The following is a 25,987-nucleotide window of genomic DNA, read 5'->3' as shown; positions in this document are numbered from 1 at the left end:
GCTGTTTGCTCTTTAATGATGATTAGCAATTCATAGCTTGGTCATATTAGCTTGATCATATGTGGTATTATATTTGCCACTACAGTACTATTTGACTAAAGGAAAACAAATACTACTAGGCTATTTATCTGTGCTGCAGATTGAGGTCTTCGTTAAGATCTCATTGCACTGCACCTAAGGCTCATGTGACTCATCTTTGCCGTCCCGTTGCAGGCCTATCGGTCATGACATCAAGCGTGGGGAGTGTGTGCTGGCCAAAGGCACCCACATGGGCCCCTCTGAGATCGGCCTCCTTGCCACCGTTGGAGTCACAGAGGTGGAGGTCCAGAAATTCCCTGTGGTAGCTGTCATGTCTACAGGAAATGAGGTAAAGGACAAATAAAAATGTTTTTTAATCTAAAGTGTTATTTTTATTTGCAGAATGATACCTCCTACTCAAACCACTTTGTCAGATAAAAGCGCACCATTGTATCCGTATTTGCCAAAACAGTTCAACCTTAGCTGCTGTGTGCCAACTCTTCTGATAGCACACCTCATTCATATTTATGCACAATCAACATTGTTTGCTTCGACTGCAGACACCAGAACAGCATTTAGAGAAGAATGTGCTTTCAGCTGTTTCATGTGTGCTCTCAGTTGTGCAGAACGTGTTTATCTGTGACCAGGTGGTTCCTTTTTTAAACAATGGAATCAAATTTGTGCATTTTCTGTGTGACCGATGTACAGTTTAAATTTCATGGTGTGTGTAACCTTCATGGAGATCCTCAGCAGGCTTTAGACACAGATAACACCCTGTTCTCAGCACTGTTTAGATTTAAATAACGTGTATCAGCTACTCTGTGGCCACATTCCAAATCTATGAAGTAGCATATTGCCCTCACCTCAACTCCTTCAAGCAACTCTGGTTAAATGGAGGATTAGTTATGGTTCCTTTGTCTTCTAATTTTTAAGCACTTTGCACGTGCAGCAATGTTAATGTGACTATTTAGGTTTCTGGTATGCTCACCAGTACTAATGCTGCATTTTTCTTAAGACAATGACGTAGAAATATATGAGCAGAGCTGGTGTTTACAACCAACCAAGTAATACAGTAACGAATGTACTTCATGCCCAAAAAATCATTATAAACCTGCTAGATTAGATGTATGTTAATTTGTGATGTCACTTTCCTTAAATAATTGTAGTAATTAACCAAGTAATTAATAATGAGTGGTGCTTGTTGGTGTTTTCTTCATCATGAGATCACATCATCAAAGAAACAGAAAAGGTCAAATTGTAATGTATGAATGAAATATTAGAAGACATTAACGTTGCTGTGGGATCCACTGATTTCTGATTATAGCTTCATACTGCAGTTAGTGTATTCTTATATCAACACTTCCAAATAATTCACTGAGCAAGTTGTTCTGAAAGCAATTGAAACACCAAATGGGTGATCCTAATCTGAAATTTCAGGCTGTGTTGTCTTTACTGGCAGTTACAGTGACGTATTGTTCAATACTGAATTTACAAACAGAATACAATTACTAGCAATCACCATATCCAGTTTTCTTTTTAGAAGTGACCCAATTGGTACAAACAGCATGATAAATACAACAATAATGTGACAGTTAAATAAGGATTTTTGTAGATAAGGGTCTTAACCCATCATCATCATCAAAAAGGACAGCTATTGAATGTATAAAGAGTAGTTCTAATACTTCATTTCATCTCATGTGTGGCGGTAGCTGCTGAACCCAGAAGATGACCTCCATCCTGGGAAGATCAGGGACAGCAATCGCTCCACCCTGCTGGCTACTATCCAGGAGCACGGCTACCCTACTATCAATCTTGGCATCGTGGGAGACAAGTACACCTTCACATCTATTCTCTAATAATTCTTTAACCATAAACATTTCCAGTCTTGATACTGCTCCAAGATAATGTTGTTACTCAATCTTACTACACTCTCTATGCTCCATTTCCCTTTCTTTCCATTATTTCCTCTCCTGTGAGTTTGTAATCAACATCATGTGTGTGTTTGCTTGTGCCCCACAGCCCCGATGACCTTCTCAACGCTCTGAATGAAGGCATCAGCCGTGCTGATGTCATCATCACCTCAGGAGGAGTGTCCATGGGAGAGAAGGTAACAAAAAGTCCACATGTCCTGTCACCACATTGTGCTTCACTGACACCCGGTGGCATAGAGGAGGAATGACAGCTTTATTTAACAGGAAATGATGATTAAAAAAAGTGACATACACTTTTAAAAGATGTTCTTATAGATGGGTAAAATATATTGGTGATTCTTTCACTATAGGTTACTAGTAACATTACCCAGTATTTAATCTCAAAGCAGCACATTTTCTTTTATTTGATGTAAACGATGCATTGCAAATATCCACACAAATGAAAACATACTTTAAGACATTACTATTTGGCAGATTTTCCATAATTGTTGCCCAGTATTCTGTTCGAGTTAGTAACTTTCTGTGTATTGTCTCTTTCAGGACTACCTTAAACAGGTGCTGGATATTGATCTACATGCTCAGATCCATTTTGGCCGTGTTTTCATGAAACCAGGGTAAGAAATTTAGTCCACTTTATTATAATGCAACTTCTCACAACACAGTTATCAAGTGCTTTTATAGACAATTAAAGAAGAATGAGTACAGGGTTAGGGTTAGAAAAGTAATCCAGTGTAAATGTGCAGTGTTTAAAGCAATGAAACATAAAATAGGCAAATAACAGGAAATAGGAAAACTAAAACAAGATGTTAGACACTAAAGAATAAATAAATGAATTATTATAATGGTTAAATTAAAAATAAACATGTTCTTTTTTTCTCTTTCAGTCTCCCAACAACATTTGCCACCTTGGACACTGACGGTGCTCGCAAACTTATCTTTGCCCTCCCAGGTAGTGTGTGAAGTTGAGAGAAAGAGTGATTCACACCGCTCGTTCTGAAGAGACGTTTCTCATATATTGTTCTCTCCTCTTCTCTCTCTTCCTGCTGTCCTCTCTCTGCCCCTCCGTCCTAGGAAATCCCGTGTCCGCTGTTGTCACCTGTAATCTTTTTGTCATCCCTGCCTTGAGGAAGATGCAGGGCATTTTGGACCCTAGGCCCACCATCATCAAAGCGAGGGTAGGCCCCCACAGGGCTAACCAGGGCATCCTCACTTTCTGTCCAAGACACACAAAGTCAAAGTTCATCATGTCTTGAAATACTGGTGGTCACAAAGAGTGTTTATGATCAGACATATGTTCTCCACTAAGGCTGTTTTTTGACAACTTTTCAGGTTGAACACGTGATGTTGATGTCATTGTGGTCGCAACAGATTTGTCTGTGCCTCATAAGAGTAAAAAAAAGGTAGAAACATCATGCCTTATGAAGAAATACTTTATTACCCCCGTAGGAAAACTATTTCTCAGTGAGTAAGTATGTCGGTCTCCATCATGACCGAAAAAAGGGCCTTTATCTCATTATAAGTTCAGAAAATGAAATTCAGATCACCTCCTTTTCAGTTCAAAGAACTTAGATGCATCATACTTTATGAATCCTGGAAATATTACGTTTGTACTTAAGTTTCAGTGTGCATCATTGCAGTCCATTGCATCTTAACTCATGATTTAATACTATTTTCATCATCCCCTTGATACATATTTATGACCACCATTTTTTGCTCTGACTTGGCAGACAAACCAATCCCAACCCACACTGACCTGAAGGCCTGCTCCCTGGTTATGAATATTCATAAATGTTGAGCAAGAAAATAACATTACAATATCATACAAATCCAGCAGATGCAGCTTGTGTCCCCAACTAGCATCATCAAGTAAGAGGTCTGGTCTCTTGCCATCATGGGTGCTATCCAGAGGGCTACGCTACATCATTTGCAGTAATAAAGCAGTTAGAAATCGACTCCAATGCATTACTGCCACTTAGTGGTGGGACTGATGGCCTGAAAGCACAGATGTAGCCAGATAATTTCCCTCAGCAGATGGCATCAGACCCAGGTCAAATGGTATCCTGGATGGTATTCTGGAAGAACGTCCACATTTGGCAACAAAGCTAGAAGGAGCTTTCCACTGCTTCCATTTAGCTTTTTGTAAAGTGGTACAGATACAGATAAAGTACAGATATGTTTGGCTGATAGCCTTATACCCAAAGTTAATTATATTTTGGTGATGGTCCAGATTTGTGATGCTAGCCATAAGGAGAGTTTTTTTTCTGTAATAACTCTGCTGCAGGAAACTTTCATATAAAGGACTTTCCCAGTTTGGCAGAAAATCAATCCATGAGGAAACATGCTAAATGGACATTAAATATTACTGAGTGCAAAGCTTGACTAGTCTGCAGTCAATTTCGCAATGGTCTGCACTCTACTGAGAATCTTCCTGTTATTTAAGCCTCCGTTGGAGCCAGAATGGTGGGTTTTGCCAAACGGGACAATAAAATGAGTTCCAGAAAATTTTCGAGAAAATGATCTGAAAGCCAGTTCAGTATATTTTTTTACCCTATGAATTTTCTTGATATAGAGACATGACATCCATCTTACATTGCATTGCCATTAGAGTTTATTTTCTATGGTTTTCCTACAGTTGTCTTGCGATGTGAAGTTGGACCCTCGCCCTGAATACCACCGCTGCATCCTGACATGGCATCACCAGGAGCCTCTGCCGTGGGCACAGAGCACAGGTAACACACTCAATACCAGTACAATATAATACTCATTTTCACATCCAGTCCATAAAATACTTCAAACACATCCACTGCAGTATAGTTACTTCATCTAAGCAATATCTCACATTTTCCACTATATATGCAATGCATTTTCTGGCCACATCAAAGTTAGCTTTAACCAGGAAAGCTTATTTAATCAGGTATATTGTTATGTAGTCAGGCACAATGGATTAAAACACTGACCAGTTTCAAGGCTAGAGTAGAAATAATGACATTGATTGTTATTGGTACTATATATAGACAATACACTGGCTCCATCACAGGATTCATTACAGAAGAATCCTGATTAGAGCAGTTGGCTTCTTTCAGTATTGGCCAGTTTGAAAATTTAAATTATCTGCAAAACTCATAGAATTTAAGTTTGGGTTTTATTATTATAGAATGTAACATACACACACACACACACACAAAAATTCCCTTTCTCATGGTTTAGAACTCTGATTTCAAGTATTTTGCCCCCTCTGTCCCCCCCTCCTCACTGCAGGGAACCAGGTGAGCAGCAGGCTGATGAGTATGCGCAGTGCTAACGGGCTCCTGATGCTACCTCCCAAAACAGAGCAATACGTGGAGCTGCACAAGGGCGAGGTGGTTGACGTCATGGTCATCGGCCGGCTATGATGTCATCACAGAGGGACGGAGAGTCGGCGTCATATAGCGAGGGTTGGAATGGGTGGTTCACGGTGCATGTCCACATATCATTGACTATTCTGTAATATGCAACGGCACAGCTAGTTTTTATTGATTTGGATAACGTTGAGGTATAGTCAACATCTTGATCACAACCTAGATACATATGAAAAAATTAATTTAAAAAGATTATAGTATTTCAAACAAAGAAAATATAACTTTTAATGAAAAAAATCTAATTATAAAAAGAGATTTATTCTGTAATATATTATTATGATTATTCTTATTATTATTATCATTATTCTTCTTATTATCATTATTATATTAAGGCAACTTTGTTCCTTTCATTGCAATTGCTTTGTGTGTTCAATGCTAGACCTTATCTATAGCAGTAGCATTTTAATAGACAGCTGTAGGTGCCTGCCAGGACAAAAAAAGAAAATTATTATTTTCTCATCTTTAGTGGAAAAAAAATAATCTGTTTTTTGAAAATGAAGAAAACATTGAGGAAGACTCCAGATTTCCCATGGTGCTCGGCGAAGAGGAAGAGGAGGCCCATCAAGGCCGCTTCCTCTTTTGAGCGCCCATCTAGGTGACACTTCTGTTTTTCTCTCATTAGTATGCATCATAATGGCTTCACAAAGAGCTTTGCTTGTTGTTTATCTTGTGAGTCTTGTTTATGTGCGCAGTGCCAAATGCCTGGGCAGGGGAAGGAGGTGATGTCGGGAGGGGGAGAGGGAGGGGAGGGGAGGGGTGGGGGGGGGTGCACCCCAGTCTGCCCAGACCCTGAAGCTTCCTTATATTCACGGTGACCAGGTGTAAACTCTGCTCCAAAACCCCCCCACCCCCCAACCAGGGGCGAGCTGAACCTGGGAAAAATAATCTTTTATTTGATCAACTATTTAAGAAAAAAAAAGAAAGAAAAGAAACAGCTTCTTTAAGTGCTGACAGCCTTTTTAACCAACTTCACAAAAAATGTACAGAAAAAATAAGAACCATATTGTACAGATATATGTGACCAGCACTCCTAAGGAAATTATTAAGCAATGAGGAGACATTGAACAACGCTGTACTATAACATTTTCTGTAATGATATGAAACTGATGAAAGAGACTAAGATAATAAAAATCCTTGATCATTATGTAAAAAAAAAGTTCTTGTTGGGTTTCCTTTTTTAATAAAATATATCTAAAGAAATAAAAGTGAATTTCTTCTTTGGCACTAAAAGTTGAGAGCTTAGAGAAGTGCATGAAATCTGAGTGAATGAATAATGGCCTCTACTCAGTTGATACTGTCCCCCACATGTGAATGTATGTATCTGCATTACCATGAAGTTTTTCAGAGACAAAATATTTATACGGAGCAAAAACTTTTCCATAGATTAGACAAATAAGAAACTGCTTCATTGCAATGACTCGCTCCAAGGTAAAAGATCCTTTCCTGTCTCTCTCTCTCTCTCTTTCCAAGAACATAAGTATTTAAGAACTGGCAGGAGAGAGCCTAATGAGGAAAAGAGGTTAAGCGCAGAGGTGTCAGAAAGGATTAACCTAATAGAAAATACAGCAGGAAAAAGGCAGCTTCAGGCTTTGGTGAAGATATTTCTGAGGCTGCATGAGATTAGACAGTTTCTGTTCTGCTCTGCAAGGTGAAATGACAGTAGATCCCATTAGCTAGTGATGATTAATAATGCTGTGACAAGAACTTAGTTAAATTCATCTATGTGAATGTGCATATAGTGTGGTGAATATAAAAGGATCAGTGTGAGGATGAATGTAGAATTTACCATCAGTGTTTTTCGTATCCTTAAGTGCAATTTGTGTGTCTTTTATTTATAGGCAGACAAAATGTCAGAGCAACAAGAGATTTACTAAGAGTCTGTTTGTTTCCCCATAATTTATTTACGTAATTCGGAGTATAACTAGATAACAGAATGATTAGTGATTACTGACTGTCTTCATAAAAAATAAGAATTTAATGGTCCCATCCCTCATTTTGCTGGCTGAAATCTTTGAGGGACAGTTAATTTTGGAGATACAGTATAAATTACAGGTGCTGTATATTCACCAGTTGAAGGATCTGGCTGTAGGTTTGTGAGTCTGTGGAGAGTTACAGTAAGTACATTAGCAGAAATGCCATAAGAAGAATTTTGAGGTACTTGCGCTTTTGAATGTTTTCATTTCATGCTCAGGTGCAATACAATTGACAAAGAATCTGAGGGAGATGTCAGTCTGTTCACACACCAAGAGATGATTTAATCAAGCATTGTAAGTGAATATACCTGTGTAGATGAACCATGCACTGCACTGCACTTAGTACAATTTTGATCAACTTATACTAATCGAGTAATTCCATTTTGTGCTACTTTATACTTTAATGGCAATTATTTCACTTTTTCCTGTACTGCGTTTATCGGACAGCTTTTAGCTTTCATATTATTAATACAAAATATAATTAACAAACAAATGAAGATGCATTATTATAGTCAAAGCTACCCATCAGTATAGGAAGTATTTGAAGCTCCACCTTTACTGTAACATTAAAGTGATGCCTCCACATTAATGTATCAATAATTATAGTCAAATATAGGCCTAACACAGTGTAATATTTGGATTTCTGAATAATTACTTTCAGTGGTGTACATTGACTCAAGTACTGGACTTAAGCTTAGTTTCAACACACTTGTGTTTTACTTGAGTAAAACATACTAGGTTCATACTAGGTTATATTTCCACTCCACCACATTTCACATGGAAATATTATTCTTTATACACCACTACATTACTTTTCAGATGAAGATTCGACACAATGGATAATATACCAAGTTTTTAAAATAGGCTACTGCACATTGTTAAAGATGAAACCAGTGGTTTTGAACTTTTACTCTACTTTTACTACAATACTTTAACTTTAATTTTGCTGCTAATACTTGTGTTCTTCAACTTGAATAGTAGCCTGATAACTGAAAAATGTATATGCGTGAGTGTTGTGCTGCTTCTTTTACTTATGGAAAAGATGTGTGCTTCATTGACCTCTGATAATCACCTTTGGATTCCTGGCTGCAGCCTGTGAAACGCGGTCATTACACGTCCCGCAGAGAGGGGGCGCTGAAGAGTCGTACTGTTGCCAGGGAGACGACTCAAAACACCAGGCGCAGTTTCACAGCAATGGCCACAAGTGTCCCGTCTGTGCCTGGACAAAACTCACTGCAGGGGCTGGACGCGGTCCCGTGAAGACCGGGGGAGAGCTTTTGCTGTGTTATGACCCCTTTATGTGAATAAAACCCACACTTCATGAGCGCTGGATTATAAAGGAAAACGTGATTCTTGGCCATAACTACACAAGCCATCTTTAAAGTGGTGAGTAAGTTACTCGCAGTGTGTTACGGGACAGCTAACACTTATCACCGTTAAGCTACGCAGTTGACTCGCTGTTAGCGGTACCAGGCTAATAAGCTAATTTGCTTGCTATTGCTACGTTAATGTCTAGTAAATACATAAAAATGAGTAAGAGTATTTGCTCCAATTCTACAGTTGCCACCGTGAATGAATATGCTACAGCGTTGCTTAGTTGTTTGTAAAGTTTAACACAACGAACAATTAAAATTTCATAATAATAGCTAAACCGTTAAAGTGGTCGCATCATGAAATAGGTCTTAGCTACCTTAACTAACCTCTAGCCACGCCAGCAACAGCCAATTGTTAAACCACAAAAGTATGACGAATGAATGACACTATTTCTATTTCCACCCTGTGAGTGTGTGCATGGAAGTTAGCTAATAATAGTCATGGATGTGGTGGTGGAGGATGAACCCGCAGAAACTCAGTGTACACAACATTTAAGTGACCAACGTGGCTGTTATGAAAACAAATCCTGGCAGAGGTGGATTAAGGGTTAGTGTTAGTCACTACATGAGGTGTAACTGAATGGCATTAGACAAGTACTTTTATGTGAATATTGCGAAATCTGCAATTCACTGAGTAGATGTTCATTTGGTTGCAGGGTAACTTTACAGGTTACATACAGAGAAGATTATGATAAATCGTGACTCGACTTGTAAGGATATGACTTGTAAAGACATGACTGAAAGAAAAGACTTCCCTAAAGGAAAGGTCACTATTCTAATAGGCATCACAGAGTTGTGAGCATGCCTGTGTCCAGTGAACTGCAGTAAATTTAACCTGAGCTAGAGTAGTCTTCAACAGGTATACTGTATGTGATAAACATGACCTCACTGTTTTTACATATGTGACTCAACAGTATTGCTAATGGAGGATATTGTGGTACTCTTTCCATCCCCTGGTCTGTCTACTTCAGAATGAGTAGCACTGATATACAGTAAGTTAATCAGGGACAGGCAGGCACAGTGCATGGCACTCATCAATTGAGAAACTGTTAATAAATAAAATAACCAGATGGAAATGTTTGTTTAAGGCGAATCGAGCACATATAAAAATCAACAAATCAAGAAACTCCCACACATTGATTCAGAAATCATATAAAAGTCAAATATGAGCATAAAACAATCCTGTGCATTGATTTGCAACATTGCATCAATTGTCTAATTTGACCAGAGACGTTAAAGGAAGACACACTATGTTATAAGTGGTATGGCAAATTTCTGGCAGTTGAGTTTTGTTGTGTCATATATTTAAGCAACTGCTTTTCATTTGCAAATACTAACTGGAGGTCATAGTTTATCCACTTTAAGAGTTTAATGGGATTTAATGGATACTTTGTACCTGTGTTCCTGGGCCATCTCATCTCATACCCTCCTCAGTCAATTATTTTGCCCTCCGTACAGCAGTCATAGGTAAATAGAGGCCTGTGTGCCAAATCCGGCCTTCCAGCAAAAATATTTGGCCCCCCTGATGAAAGCTGAAGTTTTGACTTTCATAGTTCCCATCAAAACTTCAAAAACATTTTTCACAAATCTGCTGTAGATAACAAATTAAATACAAGGCCGGTGTAAATCCCAGTGAATATAATCTTATTACACATAATACTGATTACACACCAGCAGGGGCTTTAAAAGCATGATTGTGCGATGCTAATAGATCAAAGCATGGGGCTGAAATTAATGTCTAATAAATAAGTTACATTTTAATGTGTGATAACACTTTTTTAATTCCACACTTTAGTCCATTTGACTATAACAGATTTGTTGTCCGCCATAAAGGAAGCAAGCTGCTGTTAATCATGTGTGGATAACTAATCAAGTACAACTCTGTTTTTTTTTCTTTTTTAGCCAAATGAGTATTAAACTAAGCTACTATCCTTAACTTATTATTGAGAAAAATGACATCTGCCTGGGTAACAGTGTTATAAATCATTTTTATTTTTAAAATAATTAAAAGAAATATACAAAGCATATGTTTCCACCATGCTGGTTCCCTGATCCCCAATAAAAAATTCTAAAAAAAACACTGTCCCATGGTGTCATGGTGTCAGTGTCCCTAATTGCTGGCACCTGCTATACAGTTAATGGACTGATGGGCCGATATGAGCTTCAATGTCACCGTATAATCACATCACACCAATATGATTAGCTAATAGTCAAGTTAGCATAAATATTTCACTCCCTCTGTGATCTCACCGCGGACCTTAATGTATCCCACAGACACCAGATTTTATATATGTTGTTGCTTGTTACATCTAGGTGTGCAAATGCATTTATCCTCATTCTTTCACACAGGTGTCCTTGTCCCAGAGTCCCTCCCAGTGCTGCTGTGGTCACTGAGCTAGAGTAGAGCATGAGATCCTGGGCTTAATTAAGCCCACAGGAACAGATGGCCCGCTGGCAGTCTCTGCTGTTTGTCACCCGCCACTCTAAACGGAGCTAAACACTTCCGTAGGGGAGGGGTTTGGGAGATTGGACCAAGAGCCGGTGGGGGGATAGACCTGCCAAACGTAATTAGCTGTGGGAAGTAGGTAGAAGAGGGGGAGGGCTGCTAAGTGGTGGAAGATGACATAAGTGTATGACTTTCTATATGACACAAGCCTCAAAAGTGCCTCCAAACCTGCTCTTATCCACATGGTACATGATGGTTTTTGCCTATGCGCACATAAAGTTGTCTTTAACCGTTAATCGGTAATGAGGGTAGTTCACGTGTTTCACAAGTTTTTCAAATCTGATTCCTGGCAAGATGCATACAGTTATGTGTTAAACCTGCCGTGTATTTAAGCCATAGCAGACTGGAGAGAGAGGCCTGTTTAAGATACTGCATGGTGATTAAACACAAGCTAATGTCATTATGTATAAGATGAAGACACACCAATAGCTTTCGAGACATGTACCCTCGATTCTGGCCTGTGCAGAAACACTTTCACGCTCACACGGTAACTGTTCTTGCTTAATGATTTCTGTGAACATCTCCGTCATACAACCACATTTGCTAATCCAGATTAATGCGGGTAGCGTCCTTAGAATAGATCGTAATCCACAGCAATCACAGTAATAGCAGATCAGGTAGTAATAGCTGTATTAGTCGTGTGTCAAGGCATCACATTCAAATGAAACGTCTGTATTTAGAAAATCGTAGGCTACAGACGGATGTTTCAATTGATCTTGTTCATGAGGACGGGACAGGTGTAGAGGGCTGGACCAGGCTGAACTGGAGGGATTTCAGGGAGCTAAGAGCAGAGAGCTTTCCATGTGAGGAGTTTAGATTAGCAGTGTGATTGATGAGAGGAGGAAGGAGCAAATGTTGGCCCTGATCCACACACAACCAGCTGGAAGAAAAAGAAATGCACATATACATTAATGTTTATATTTCATTTAAATCAATATTGGCATTAGAGAGTCTAAAGCTGTAATAATTATGAAGGTATTTTAAAAAAAAAAGTAAAAAATGGCTCCGAGTTTATCATCTGTAAAATATAACACAAAGTACAAATGTATTGGAAACCACAGCTCTAGACTCCAGTATTGTTAGCACTGTCATTTAAGGGCATTTTTGCTTTGGTCTGAATCAGTGGATGAGTCACTATTTTGTTGCATTTTCCCCAAATTGCAACAAAATATTTCCCAAATTTCAAAATAACTATAATGTATCAACAAAAGTCATGTGGAAATTGTCACTGTTTCTTTCTTGTTAACTATCCAAAATGGACGATTGGTAGAATTGGTATTTCTTCATTTGGGCTCTATACCAGACCAAAATGTACGAGCAGAATGGCAGCATTTGAACACACCTTAAGGCAACGTCTAGAGGACAGTGTGTTACGTTTTCCATAAATGAATTAAACTGTGGTGAGATGCCGCCCCCCACCCCCACCCCAAAACCACGGTCACAGTGTCATCACTCATTATGCAGAAGACTTGCCGCCCTAAGTCAGCTGAAAAGGAGAATGGAGAACATAATGAGCACACACATATAATACACAGTGCCGCTGGCTACAGGAGCTGGTTTAATCCAAAAATTGTACAAAGTTTCCAGCAGTTGAGGTTGGATCTATGTTACTCATACCACAAACTAACTGTACCACAGTTCACTTGTACCTGGACTGAAACTGCCTCTTCAACTAGGTCTCACTTTTGGTCCACACCCAAGTGCTGTGTTCACACCTGCCCAAACGAGCCGGGTAACTCCTCCAGTGTTCGATTAAACTGAACTAACACCTGAAGTTGTCAGTGTGTATGAGGTGTTTCATGAGTAACAATGAACAAGAAAAATTCAATTTTAACACTCTTTTTTCTTTTATTATTTCAGGATGACAGCTTACAGAAAGTACATCCTCTGCTGGCATGATATGGCCCCTGATCTGAGCTGTCCCAGCACCAGCTACTCATAACACCCAAGCAGACCTCAGTAAACGCTGGGTTGGTTTGAGCTGGTCCAGCAGAGATGATCACATCCCATATGAACGGTTTTGTACAAGAGCCCTCTGGTCAGATGAAGAGCCACAGGGAGAGGGCGGTGGACTGTCCAGGGGAGGAGGGTGGCCTTGTCAAATCTCCAAACTGCAGTACACAAATGGAGAGGATCCAGCACTACCAGGAGGAGCTGAGGAAGAAGAGAGAGGAAGACAACAGGGCGAAGCACGACATCGACCCCAACGCTTCGCTGAGACTCAAGAAGCTGTCACAGAACCCCAAAGTGGGCATCGACAATCCCACCTTCGAGGGGAAGGAAAAAGCCAAGAAAGAGGTGTCCGCCCAGGTTCATGTAGCCGGTGAGTTGCGATGAGGAGAGCAGTGAGGGTTTAGGGGTCTTTACGGGGGTCGTTGAGGGTGGAAGGAGGAAAGAAGGTTACAAAGGAAAGGAGCAATGCAGAGCTCAGAAAAGAAAGGGGGAGTTGTGAGGTTGGACAAAAACTCAGTGAAAAACAAAAGGAGTGAAAACAATGAGTATAGAGGGGGCGGAGCAGAGGGCGGCAGCGGAGGAGGGTGATGTGTTTTAGTGGTTGTCCACCATTTCCCAACTGTTGACTGAAGAGCACAAAAAAAAACCCACGAGTGATCACAGAAAAATAAACAAAATCTTTCATTAATTTGTTCACAGAAGATTTGATCTAGTGTCCATGAACAAATACAATATTTTAAGTTGACTTGTAAATATTTGTTGAATTTGGTTGTTGGTGGATTTATTCAGTGACTTATTTGAATCTCACAGTTTTATTGCGTCAGTGTCTCATGGGAACAGGAGTCACAGTTGTTTATCAGTGTAAGATGCCCTTGCAATTTTCTGGATCAAAAAGCAGAAAGATTACTTTAAAACATTTGTCACGGTTCAAGGCGGACCTACAGGAGTAATTTCCTTGAGTAGAGCATTCAAATAGTACATTTTAATGTATATGATTACTATTGAGTTTTAAGTACATCAAAAAACATTAAAATCATTCACCTTTCTTAGCAGCACATTGATTGTAATAGTTAGACGTTGGTGGTCAGATGAAGGGGTCTTTATCCAACCTGACTCTGAAGGAAAGAAAGTGTGCATTTCTGTTAGATTGGTGCGCAGTTAATATTATTATCGCATTGTAGAATTCCAATAATTAAATCTGCTCTTCTCAATCTAGTTAATAATACATATTACTTTACGGGGTCAGTCGTTGCATTAATGTTCACAAAAAGACCAAATAAAGTAAAGAAATCCATAAAATTACAAGGAAATATCCACACTGTCTGCCAGGATAAATCTCCACTTTAAACACCACAGAATCCCTTGAAGTGAAGTGAAAGTCTGACACGAATAAAAACAAAGACTCTCGCACGCAGGAGTGAAATTCTAGTCCTCTATTGCAGAGACCACAGTTTGGTTTCTCTGCATCGCTGACTAGAGAAGAAAAGTCAGGAAAAATGTCCCCTAAAATAGAGTCCTGCACACTGGAAACTGGAACTGCAACAAAACAAGTCATCAATCCTCTATATGAAACTAAGAAGTAATAGCAACACAATAATACTTACAGTAACAAAAACTGAACCCTGTTTTCTAAGTGTGCATCAATAACATTTAGTACTTTGACTATTCCTGCATCATAATATGGAAATCTGTAATATATGGATTCAGATGAATTTAACAGTGCCAGCTCCCACTCATTGTGACTCCATCTCTGACCAGCATCTGGCATTAATAGGTCAAATGTAGGTAGAATGTGCTGGTGGGAACTTTTTGACTTAAAGATATGGGAGATTTGGCTGCTGAACGACATCCACAAGCTATTTCGCAAGAGGTAAACAAAATAAGAAAAAATCCACATCAGAAAGAAGTTAAAAACTCCTGAGTTTCTCTGTGCTGTCTCCCTCACTGTCGCTGCCTCTTTCCCCAGAACTGGAGGAGTTCCTGCAGGCTCTGAAGTGTGTGCAGCACAGCCTGACTGACACCCAGAGCCAGCTGGATGTTGAGCTGGTACTGCAGCTTCTTGCCAAGGAGGACTTCAAGAATGCCTACAACATCTACAACGCTGTGTCCCAGAATATGAACAGAAGCAACACCTCCTCACCTCTCACAGTACAAGCACAGGACCTCTGCCAGGAGGTACACACCATGGTCATTTTGCAGCTGCTGTTTTCTTTCTTTTTACACTTGTTAAAACTGGACACAAACATTACGTGGGAACAGTGTGAGTTTGCTGCAGTAAGAAGTTACAGAAGTAATCCCGCTGTTAGTATTGCATCAGTGGTTAGTTTCTTCTGTTGGATCTTTTAAATGCAAGTATCCACAGCTCCAGGAGAAACTGAATCAGTGAGAATAGCCACCATTTCAATTCTGTACCTCATGAGACTACTTTAGCAGCAGTCTCCACAGAGGAGGCAGCTTGTGCATAAAGGTGCACAGACTCTACTCGCCAATTTGTGGTTTGGACCTTGTTAGCTTATATTTACAGGCATGCTCTTATGTGAGTAGAGCAACTGAGTGAACTCAGTGGAGCATGAGAAATCTTGGCTTAAGGTGATGATTAATTTGCCAAAGCTGCCCAAAAGACAGCCATGCCAGTCTGATTAATTAACAAGGTGAGTGAAAACAAAAATGAGGGGATTTGTGGGATCGGGGCCATGCATGAAAATTGAGTGAGCTGTAAAAATAGTTGAAAGAAGCTAGTTTGTGTGGAAAAGAGGCGCAATTAAAATAGCAGGTTGAGCGGCAGGAGAGGATAAGATGACAAAAGGGACAATGAAGGCATGAAATGTAAAGTACTGAAGTAATGTTTGGTATTCAAGTGGTTATATGGTTAGTATAAATCATTACAGTCTTTTTTGATTTGACTTCTGCGTTCACCCTGCATCCTGAGAGTGACAGACAGCAGGAAACCGTCTGAGTGTTCGCGCGTGAGTCGGTGGGACTCAAACACACCTGACTTTCTCGTCGACACGACACAAGCCAGCTGGCCTCCACCGAAGCAAAGCGACAGTAATTGACTTGTGTTCCAGCAGAGTTGAGCATGTGGAAGCTGAGTGCTCAAACGCAGCCTGTCACACAGAGCCCGGTCCTCGCAGAAAAACAGAAATTGTGATATGGTTTGCTACAAATTAGCTAAAAGCTCTATATATCTATGACTGGCTACACCCACACCCACTTCATTAGGATTAGTGTCAACTCCTGATAGGTGTAACATGAAATAATGTAATACAGGCTTTTCAGAGCAATCACACTGGTGCAGTATGATTTTTAGCTGATGGCTAGATGTGTAAGAGTCAAACTTGTGTAGATGAAACAGGCTGCTATGAGCTGCAGAGAGTTCATTCAGAGGGCACCCAGCAGCAGTGCTACTACCAGAATTGTTATTCCAGTCTTGACAGGAGTGGTTTGAAGATAGAGGGGCTGTGTGAGATGATCCGTTTCGCCTCACACACACACACACACACACACGACACAGCACAGCACAGCACAGCACAGCACGTTGTCTTCCTGCGGACAGTGAATCAGTGTGTGCAATCGCCCACCAGGCTCGGCTCCCGAAGAGCTTAACAACGCGCAACGTTTTGAGCTGCAGTGTGTCTAAACTAAGTGGCTGTGCTGTGTGACACTCAGATTGGCCCACGGGTAAACTAATCTCCCAACAGCCCGCGGTGCTGGCTGAGCAACGCAGCACACCGCAGGAAGGAGGCCAGGATCTGGGCGGCCAGAAAAAGAAACTCCAGCAGCTTACAGCAGCAGTGTGGGCCCAGGCGCTGCGCTGCTGTGGGTGGGGAGGGAGAGAGGGGAGGAGAGGGGAGGAGAAGGAGGAGGGGAAAGTGTGTCACCTTGTTAGTGAGAGCTTCGATTAGTGTAAAGGAGGAACTCTGAGTTCTAAACAGGAAACGAAGAAGAAGAGGGAGAGGCAGAAAGACAGAGAAACAGTAAAATGACTACTGTCACACAAGAATAAAATAAGCCAAGCCGCAGACAATAGCGTCTTCCCACCAAGCGACAACACAGAAACCAAATGATTAAAATAGGAACCGTATATCAGGGAGGAGGAGGAGAGAGCGAAGTAACAATGGAGCAGAGTGGAGTGTAATATGCTGTTGTTCATATAGAAGCTTTCCAAGTGTACGCTTGTTAAATTTAGTGAAACACACAGAAAGAAGAAAGAAAATGAATTTTGGATTGTGTTGTTTTTCCAAGTGTAACAACCAGTTGCTTTTCAGCCAGGCGATTATGGAGCACCTTTCTGTCAGGAATGTGAAATCCTGCTGTGACTTAGCAGAGGAGACTGAAATACTTTGTTTGTGCATGTGTGACCCCCTAATTCTCTTCTTTCATACAGTTGGCCTGTTAATGAAGAAAGCCAGTAACATGATTGATAGAATATATAATATACACATTTTCCTTTTGGGTTTGATAAAGTCTATTTATCTATTCTGTCAAAGTTTTGCCTGATCAAAAAATATATAGTCACAGTTAAATTAGCTGAATTATTTCAGTCTTAACTTGACTCGAGATTTATTGACATTAGTCTTAAAAACATGAAACTGAAGTGAAAACATTCAAGCTTTTTAATCCAATATAATTCTTATTATGTAGAGAATTACCAGAGAAGATGTAAAATTGGTATTAAAGTCTTAATCAGTTCCAAGTTTACTTTGCTTATAGTTCAGTTTTCATACAGTTGTGTTTGTGTCTGTATTTCCGTTCAGGTGCAGAAGATTCTTCAGTCTAACCAGCAGAAGGAGGGTTTGGAGCTCAAGGCTCTGCTCACCAATCCTCATCTCCAGGTCAGGTGTCAGCTTGCCAGCTGTGACTTTTCATATCTCCCTTCAACCTGCAATATGATTAACACCAGCGGGCCTCAGTCAGCGCACAGAGCCTTACAGGCCAACTCATTTATTTAGTTAATATGTGGATAATTGGAATGGTGGAAATGCAATTAATGTTATACTTTATTAATTCCAATAGGGTAATTGTTTCTCCTGCACCTTCCACTGGGAGGTCAGAGGTCAGGGTTAAGTATAGAACAATTTTTAACTATGAGAGGGAAAAATGGGACCTAACAGCTCAAAGACAGATGAAGGTCTCACTTTTTCACCCTGTACCCTGCACTTAGTTAAAATTCAGACTAAATGACCCATTGCTCCAACGTGATACTGTATACTGTATACTGTACATCAGGAAAGAATGAAAGATACAGAGCCAGCACTTCATTAAAGAAGTTGTAAGATCACGTTGGCGTCCCTTGAGCTGGCTGGGATTTATTATTTGGTTCAAGGACACTCAAGGGCCCGACGCTTGCTTTACAGATTAAATCTTAAATGAAACATTCATTCTGTCTGTTGTTATTAGTTGTTAGTCAGAATGTGAAAAAGGTCCCTTTTTTCAAGGTCAGCTAGTGCATGTTTTGTTCAAAAGATTAATGTAGGTGGTGTTTTTAAATTAGGTTGTAGCGTGGGTCAGCCCTCTCGGTAATGAAGAAACATGATTGGTGCCTTCTTTGAGTGCTCGTCAATTTATTTAAAATTAATTTAAGAGAAAAAAAAGATGGTGGGTTGAAGGTGGGTTTTAGGTTTACTGACAAAAACGGTAATGACATCAGACAAACACCATGAATCTCTCTCAGCAATAAAAAACGTCTGTTCCAGGCTTCTCTTAAGGGACTAGTAGCTAAAGTGAGCAGACAAATTAAAGGACTATGCAGACTATTACATTATCAGAGTGTGTTTTCTAAAGCATTAACAAAAAGGTAAAATATCTGTCCTGAAACCATTTTAACTTTGGCTGTGACCTGTTTAGTAATGATCTTACGGTAAATTACTGCTGCTGTTGCCACAGCTGACTAAATGGACAATTAAGATGTTCATCTTTGGTGTGCCACGTGTTTCCATCTTTAAGGAAAGGATTAGACGTCTCAGATACAGGCAGTTCACCTCAACAGCTGTTTAAGGAGAGGTGCATTATAAAAAGTCTCGATATGCAGTGGTGTCAAGACTCGGGTTTTGGTTAAATTGAGCGCATGGCCTCAGCTGCTGATGCTCTATATTTGTCAGCTTCAGTAATTCTTCTGTAGTGGAAAAAAAGTAGCCACATTATCAGACTGTCATCGTCCATTAGCAAGGCAGAAAGGTGAGAAAAGACCTCAGGTGGGGTGACTCTGGTGTGATTTTACGGTTGAGGGTCCTGACAATGGGGTGCCAGGGGTCTGATGTTTGACCCATGTGACCGTGTGAACTACCAGTCATCCACTGGCCCGTTAACCCGTCCACTGAGTCGGATCCGTATAGCCAGCGGAGGCGGTGTGATGTGATGTGAGCTTGCCTTGTGGCACAGAAAGTGGAACAGATTATGCAGGCTCCCTGCAGAGGAGCCGAGTCACCCCATAGTCTGTGTTAATAAACAACCTCTCACCCAAAACTAATGGAGACAGGTACATGCGTGAGAGGGGTAGAGCCCCCTCAGGTCTACTTTCTGCCTTTTCTGGTTTTCTAAGACACCGTTTCCTCACAAGCGGTGAAGCCGAAGGTGTTTGATGATTGATGGCAGAGGATCTTGACTCCTAAATGCAGGGGGAGATTAAGAAGGATTGTATGTCCGCCAAAGCTTAGCCCAGCCTCCGCTCTCTCAGGTCCCCTCTGCTGCAGGATAGAGAAACTAATTTGGACCGACTGTTATTAATTGTGGGGTACGGAGCGCCTGTCACATTAAATGAAGTGAAGGACCAATCTGTGTATTATATCTGGCTTAGAGGTGGGTTTGCTGACTGGGGTCATTAAAGAGATCGGGTGCACGTTAAAGAGAGTAGGTGTGGAAACTCTTTTGGTATCTTATTGTCCATCAGTTTACATCGATCAGTGCAAACCACTTAATAAATGTGTGTCATGTTGTAAACCATGCTATAATCATTTTTTGTTAATCAATACTAGTTCTAAACAATAGCATGTATGCAAACCATTTGTTTTCTTATCCTCACACCGCCTCCTACGTATTTCCTCTATGTCTGTGTTTCCGTCTGTTACGTGTTTGTAAAAATTGTGTATGTACACGTATGTTTGTTTGTATGTGTGTCCACGTTCTTTTTGGTGTGTGTGTGTGCGTTTATGTGGCAGGCACTCATGCAGGTCCATGACAGTGTGGCAGTACACGAAATGGAAGAGGAAAACGTGACCCAGTATCTCGGAGAGACGGTTAAACTGGTGCGCCTGGAGAAGACCCGCGACACTCCGCTGGTGAGATGAGTCTTTTTTTAACCACTCACACCTGCTGGCATTACCGCATCCATAGGTTTCCTCACAGTGTAGGTCATTTAAAGGTGCAGGGTATAGGATTTAGTGGCATCTGGCGGTGAGGTTATGGTGCCTGTGAAGCTCATGAAAAATGTGAAAGTCCCTCTCTAGAGCCAGTGTGTGGTTTGTCCATTCTGGGCTATGGTAGTAACATGGCGGTGCAACATGGCAGCATGCATGGGGGACAACCTGCTCCCTCTATAGATATAAAGGGCTTATTCTAAGGTAGCAAAAACACAACGATTCTTAGTTTCAGGTAATTATACGCTGATTAGAATATGAATATTATATTCTATTTATGCCAAGTCCGCTCTGGTAGATGCCACTAAATTCTTCACACTGCACCTTTAAATTGCTCTGTTTTTTTCAATGTACAAAAGCTACCAGTTGTACAATGAGAGGAGGAACATTGTGTAATTCTACACTATGTTGGATATAACAGTACAGTGAATCTGAAAAATTACCACATTTAAAAAAACAACAAAGCATGAAGACAAATGGACCTGGCAGACATACAGTATATGGATCATTAGTGTCCATGAATATTGTGTTCTTGTGTGTAAGGTGTTGGAATAGGTTTTTACTCCCAGCCGTCACCATGTTTCCTCCACCTCTCACATTTATCACCTTGACCTGTCAGTGTATCTCCAAACCAGTCAATATGAACTCCAGGCCCCTCATTAGAAACTGTTAATAGCACAATGATGTTCACTATGTGTGACATGTCTCTGTTTATTCTAGCTGTTGCTTCCACCCTTCATCTCTGTGTTCTGTGTAATCTTGGAAAATACTTTGTCTTCTACTTCGAGTTTATTTACGTATCGATTCCCCGGTTTGTTATTTCCAGTCATTTATAAGAATGTGCATGTGTGGCCTTCAGGGTGCGACAGTACGTAATGACATGGACAGTGTGGTGGTGAGCCGTGTGGTGAAAGGCGGGGCGGCAGAGCGGAGCGGCCTCCTCAGTGAGGGAGATGAGATCCTGGAAATCAACAGCATTCCTGTTCGTGGGAAACACGTCAATGAAGTCCACGATTTACTGGTGAGAACCAGGAGGTGTCAAAGTGGTGTTCAGTAACATCCAGTGGCTTTTTAGAGGAATGTTTACTGTAAATCATGGCAAATTGTCTCAGTTTGATGCCTTGGAAACTGAATGCACTGTAACGCAACATATGTCACTGTTAAAATTCTTAATTTAAATTGAATGTATAAAGTACTGAAAGATTGTTTAAAAAGTGTAATAGTCAGTGTGAACAGAAATTCTTGCAAACATGGAATTAAGGGTAAAGACAAAAGCTTTAAAGTCACTGTACATCATTATATATTTAAGAGATTGTCCTTATCAAACTGCAGATCAATAAAACATTGTTAACCGAATTAGCTCCTTAAATAATTTTGTGTTCTGGAAATGCTGTCCCTGTCATCTTTAATTCATTGCGTCTCATCTTCTCCTTCAGCAACAAATGCATGGCACGCTTACCTTCCTCCTCATCCCAAGCTCTCAGATTAAACCTGCCCCGCACAGACAGACTGTGGTAAGTCTCTAATGATGTGGGTGCGTGTGTGTGTGAGAGATCGTCTGTCTGTAATGCATGCAATGCCAACCTTGACGTTGTAAACCCTGTCTGTCCTCAGATGCATGTAAGAGCTTACTTTGACTATGACCCATCTGATGACCCCTTCGTTCCGTGTCGGGAGCTGGGCCTGTCCTTCCAGAAGGGAGACATCCTCCACGTCATCAGCCAGGACGACCCCAGCTGGTGGCAGGCCTACAGGGACGGAGACGAGGACAACCAACCATTGGCTGGACTCGTTCCAGGTAGGGATCAGACAGATCAGAGTATGAATATCAATAAGTAATTTATCGCTTCATAAGGGCCAGATATAACTGGAAGGATATAATGTTTAGGAAAGTACTGGTAAGTGTGACTTTTAAGTACCCTGCCATTACCTGAGCCGTCTTGTTGGGAAACACCACCCATCTGGCATGTTGAGCAGATTAAAACAAACACCTAAGAATTATTTGCGATTACTCTTTGACCCAGGCCAAAAGAAGATGAGGTTAGGCTCTGGAAATGGAAAGCTTGACATAGTTCCTCCACATGTCTGGAAAGTCTTGAATAAATGATTTTGCGTTTAGAAAAGATTAAAGTTTGGAAATGTATTAGTTTGCTATTTTCAGCTTGTACATAGTGGTCCTGTCCAGACAGCAGTGTGTGTGTATTGAACACCAACCAAAATGTTAACATTCATTAAAATTTGAATTGGAAATGAATATGTGCTTTTGTAACAGAAAACACAGTATATATGAGCTTTTATATTTACAGTGTTGGATAACTGATCAGTCTGTTTGGGGTTTTCTCTCTCAGGAAAAAGTTTCCAGCAACAGAGAGAGACCTTGAAAAAAACTATAACAGACAGGAGTCGAGAGCCCCAAGGTAAGAGGATAACATTGAAACACACCCAGTCAGGTCACAAATCAGAGATGTGACTTTCAAACTCCGACATTTTGCGTCAACTCTGATAAACATAAAAATAGAATTGGCGGTGTCTAGATGGTTGTAACCAAATTAAATGATAATCCCCCTTTTAAAGTGTTTTTTTTTACTTGTCATCTCTCCAGGGAAGCTTTGGTCTGCAAAGAAAGGCAAGAAACAGAGGAAGAAAAGTGTCTCTACCTTTAGCAAAACTACTGGTAAGACTCTACTTTTCCTTTTTTTTCTCCCTGTCTCTCAACAGCAGATTAACAGTTTGAAAAGTGCGTTGCCTGTCTGTTGAGAAGCTGCGCACTTAACCCACAAAATGTGTCTTACTGTCGCTGCTCATTTTTCACCAGTGAGATACTGCCTGTGTGTTGGGCCGCTTCCAAGTGTCCACACACTGTCGTATTAACGCCACACATTAGCTGGAGTCATGTTGACACTGACATATGTTGTCGTTCTCACAGCAGCTTGTCCAAACTCATGTGTCACAGGTCAGATTAGTCCCGTCTTCACAGACAGGATCAGAGAATGGACCAACAGGTGCCCAGCAGGAGCCTAAATGGCTTGTAGAAACGTGGTGTTATTTTTTCACACAAAGAAACACACACAAACACTGATAGAGAATGCTGTGATTGTGTGTTTTTGTTTGTTTATGATATGACGCAGGAAAAATTTTGCACTGCAAAACATATAGGGAATAACAATGTAATACTGTAGATTGTTATTGATCTCCGTATCCTGTCATCTCTTTCCAACCTCTGCAGAGAGGTCAAAGGTCAGAGTTTATCAGAGCGGCAACCTGAGAGTTAGAAGAGATTTTATATGTTGGTCAGGGATCTTTCAGCAGAACGTTAACCCCTCCTAAACTCTCTCTTCAGACCTTGATGACATCCTGACCTATGAGGAGATGTCCCTTTATCACCAGCCTGCCAATCGTAAACGCCCCATCGCTCTGATTGGTCCCACAAACAGCGGGCACGATGAGTTGCGTCGGAGGCTTCTGTCCATTGAACCGGAAAAGTTCGCCGTCGCTGTTCCACGTAAGTCCACAAGTTGTCATGGCTCGGGGATGCGGTTATGTCAAATACTGTATTCATCAACAGCTGATTTCAAGATTTCAAATGTGAGACCAACTAATATTAAAATCATTTGACATTAAGCAACACTACGCAAAAAGCTCAAATTTACAGACTTTCAGCGCCAGTTTAGCTTCAGGTTTTTGTTTTGCAAAAGTCAAATCCAACCTTTTATTTTTTTTAACTCCTTTCATGACTCAGACACAACCAGAAACCCAAGGATACATGAGCGGAACGGGCGTGAGTACAATTTCGTGAGTCGACCCGGCTTCGAAAGCGACATGTCAGCGGGGAAGTTCATTGAGTCTGGGGAGTATGAGAAGAACCTGTACGGCACCAGCACCGACTCGGTCCGACACATCATCAACTCCGGACGCATCTGTTTGCTCTGCCTGCACACCAGGGTAGGAAGCTGTGGGACAGTTCTCAGCATTTCATGTGTCTAATTTGTCTGATTACAAAGCCCAAACCCTAACCCTTTATCTCTTTGTCTCGATTTTAACCCTTGAAGCCAGAACATATTGACTCTTTGTCACGTCTTGAACATAAATCTCAAATAGCTGTCTTTGTGTTTTAGAGTGAGTAAACTTAAAGCACAGTGGTGTTTTGTTTTTTTTGTCTAATCTTAAACCTGCTTTTTCTTTGTCTTGGTTTTCCCTCTCATTTCATGTACTTGAATGTCTCTATTCATCCTCCTCTCAGTCGTTGCGGGTGCTAAGATCGTCCAACCTCAAGCCCTATGTCATCTTCATCGCTCCTCCTTCTCAGGAACGACTACGCACCCTGCTGGCCTCAGAGGGAAAAACACCAAAGGTACCCACTGCATCGTTGAGTTCACTCTTAAAAAGTTAAATGTTGTTGTAAATGATGACGGTTTGCATGAAAAATATGACATCTTTTTGCAAAATTAAGCACCCCCGCCACCCACCCCTGTGCTTCTTAAACTGATTTCCTGTTTTCTGTGCGCAGCCGGAAGAGCTGAAGGAGGTCATTGAAAAGGCCCGGGAGATGGAGCAGAATTTCGGCCACTTCTTCGATGCAACCATTGTGAACACGGATCCAAGCCAGGCTTTCCATGAGCTGCGCAGGCTGATAGAAAAGCTGGACACTGAGCCACAGTGGGTGCCCACCTCCTGGCTGTGCTAGAGGTCACAGGATCTCACTGGAGGGAGCCTCAGGGCAGGAGGAGAGAAACAAAAGAGCAAAAGTGAATGTTCCCAGGGGCACGGTTGAATCAAAAGGAAAGACAGTGGTAAATTGTCACTGGGCTTGCACATTCTCCTCGTTTGTAGAGGAGGTGAACATTACCACACGTTGCAGGGATGGACTCACATTTCTTACACTTTTTGTTGGTGTGTCTGTCTTTGTGAGTGATTTTATTTTTTTTTCTTCTTTGTTTTCTGAAAGTTCTCGTCGATCTGACAGGTTTACGCAAATTTATCGAACAAATAGAAACTCTTCTATCCTATTCTTAACTTATTTAAAATTGTAAATACATATTTTCTAGACAGAAAGGATCCAAATATTTTATCGTTACATTTTGTGCGTGTGATGTGAAAAACGGTACGCTCAGCTGGGAGTGTAAATGTCACGAGAAGCACTTGCTTAAAAGTGTGATGTCTTCCTTTCAGAAATACAGAAGAAAAACCTGGACCGCACCAGTCTCAGTATTATTTTGTTTTGTCTCTTTTACGCTGTGATGACAGACCTCAAATAAAAGGTTTTGTCTCTGGCTGGTTATCATTACTAGCTATATCATGCTGCAAAGTATTGTGAAGATTGAGTGGGTTTTTTTTTTACCAGTACTATATGAACAAGACACTATGTTATCATTTCATGTAACTAAAAAAAATCCTTCATTGATGAGTATTTAAACCATAAGCACAATTCTGGAAAAGAGTGTTAATAAAAATCAGATACACATGTGAATGAATGCTGGATG

At 40.7% G+C, this 25,987-nt stretch overlaps 2 protein-coding genes across 5 annotated transcripts in view; both read left to right on the top strand.

Moving 5' to 3' along the window:
* gphnb (gephyrin b) overlaps window positions 1-5,417 on the top strand; it is a 92,816-nt gene extending 87,399 nt beyond the window's left edge. For all 3 annotated transcript variants that reach the window (XM_053336440.1, XM_053336439.1, XM_053336438.1), the window contains 8 exons: window positions 214-367; window positions 1,728-1,849; window positions 2,038-2,125; window positions 2,490-2,563; window positions 2,834-2,898; window positions 3,021-3,124; window positions 4,582-4,678; window positions 5,208-5,417. In XM_053336440.1, the coding sequence (XP_053192415.1) occupies window positions 214-367; window positions 1,728-1,849; window positions 2,038-2,125; window positions 2,490-2,563; window positions 2,834-2,898; window positions 3,021-3,124; window positions 4,582-4,678; window positions 5,208-5,341 (838 nt within the window). In that variant the 3' untranslated portion in view covers window positions 5,342-5,417. The remainder of the gene's footprint in view (window positions 1-213; window positions 368-1,727; window positions 1,850-2,037; window positions 2,126-2,489; window positions 2,564-2,833; window positions 2,899-3,020; window positions 3,125-4,581; window positions 4,679-5,207) is intronic.
* Window positions 5,418-8,532: 3,115 nt separating this feature from the next.
* On the top strand, window positions 8,533-25,834 carry pals1b (protein associated with LIN7 1, MAGUK p55 family member b). Of its 2 annotated transcripts, none has more exons than XM_053336437.1 (14): window positions 8,533-8,706; window positions 13,060-13,522; window positions 15,119-15,327; window positions 17,910-17,987; window positions 20,322-20,429; window positions 21,367-21,528; window positions 21,944-22,021; window positions 22,122-22,305; window positions 22,856-22,924; window positions 23,110-23,181; window positions 23,848-24,009; window positions 24,247-24,449; window positions 24,748-24,858; window positions 25,015-25,834. In XM_053336437.1, exons 2-14 carry the CDS (start codon window positions 13,195-13,197, stop codon window positions 25,189-25,191), a joined length of 1,941 nt encoding a protein of 646 aa, XP_053192412.1. In that variant the 5' UTR covers window positions 8,533-8,706; window positions 13,060-13,194; the 3' UTR covers window positions 25,192-25,834. The 2 variants fall into 2 exon arrangements, with proteins under 2 accessions (XP_053192412.1, XP_053192411.1); XM_053336436.1 differs by having other exon boundaries at window positions 20,310-20,429.
* The last annotated feature ends 153 nt before the right edge of the window (window positions 25,835-25,987 follow it).

The sequence above is a fragment of the Scomber japonicus genome, chromosome 17 (genome assembly GCF_027409825.1).
Source record: "Scomber japonicus isolate fScoJap1 chromosome 17, fScoJap1.pri, whole genome shotgun sequence".
Taxonomy (NCBI): Eukaryota; Metazoa; Chordata; class Actinopteri; order Scombriformes; family Scombridae; genus Scomber; species Scomber japonicus.
The sequence above is the reverse complement of the archived record's forward strand: the minus strand, read 5'-3'. Positions and strand labels throughout refer to the sequence as shown.

What these genes read in the sequence shown, in the direction of transcription:
- pals1b (XM_053336436.1), top strand. Translation starts at nt 13,195, where the DNA reads ATGATCACATCCCATATGAACGGTTTTGTACAAGAGCCCTCTGGTCAG. An exon ending in CGCCCAGGTTCATGTAGCCG is followed by an intron (nt 13,523 to 15,118) that starts GTGAGTTGCGAT and finishes CTCTTTCCCCAG; the next exon opens with AACTGGAGGAGTTCCTGCAG. An exon ending in TACCTTTAGCAAAACTACTG is followed by an intron (nt 23,182 to 23,847) that starts GTAAGACTCTAC and finishes CTCTCTCTTCAG; the next exon opens with ACCTTGATGACATCCTGACC.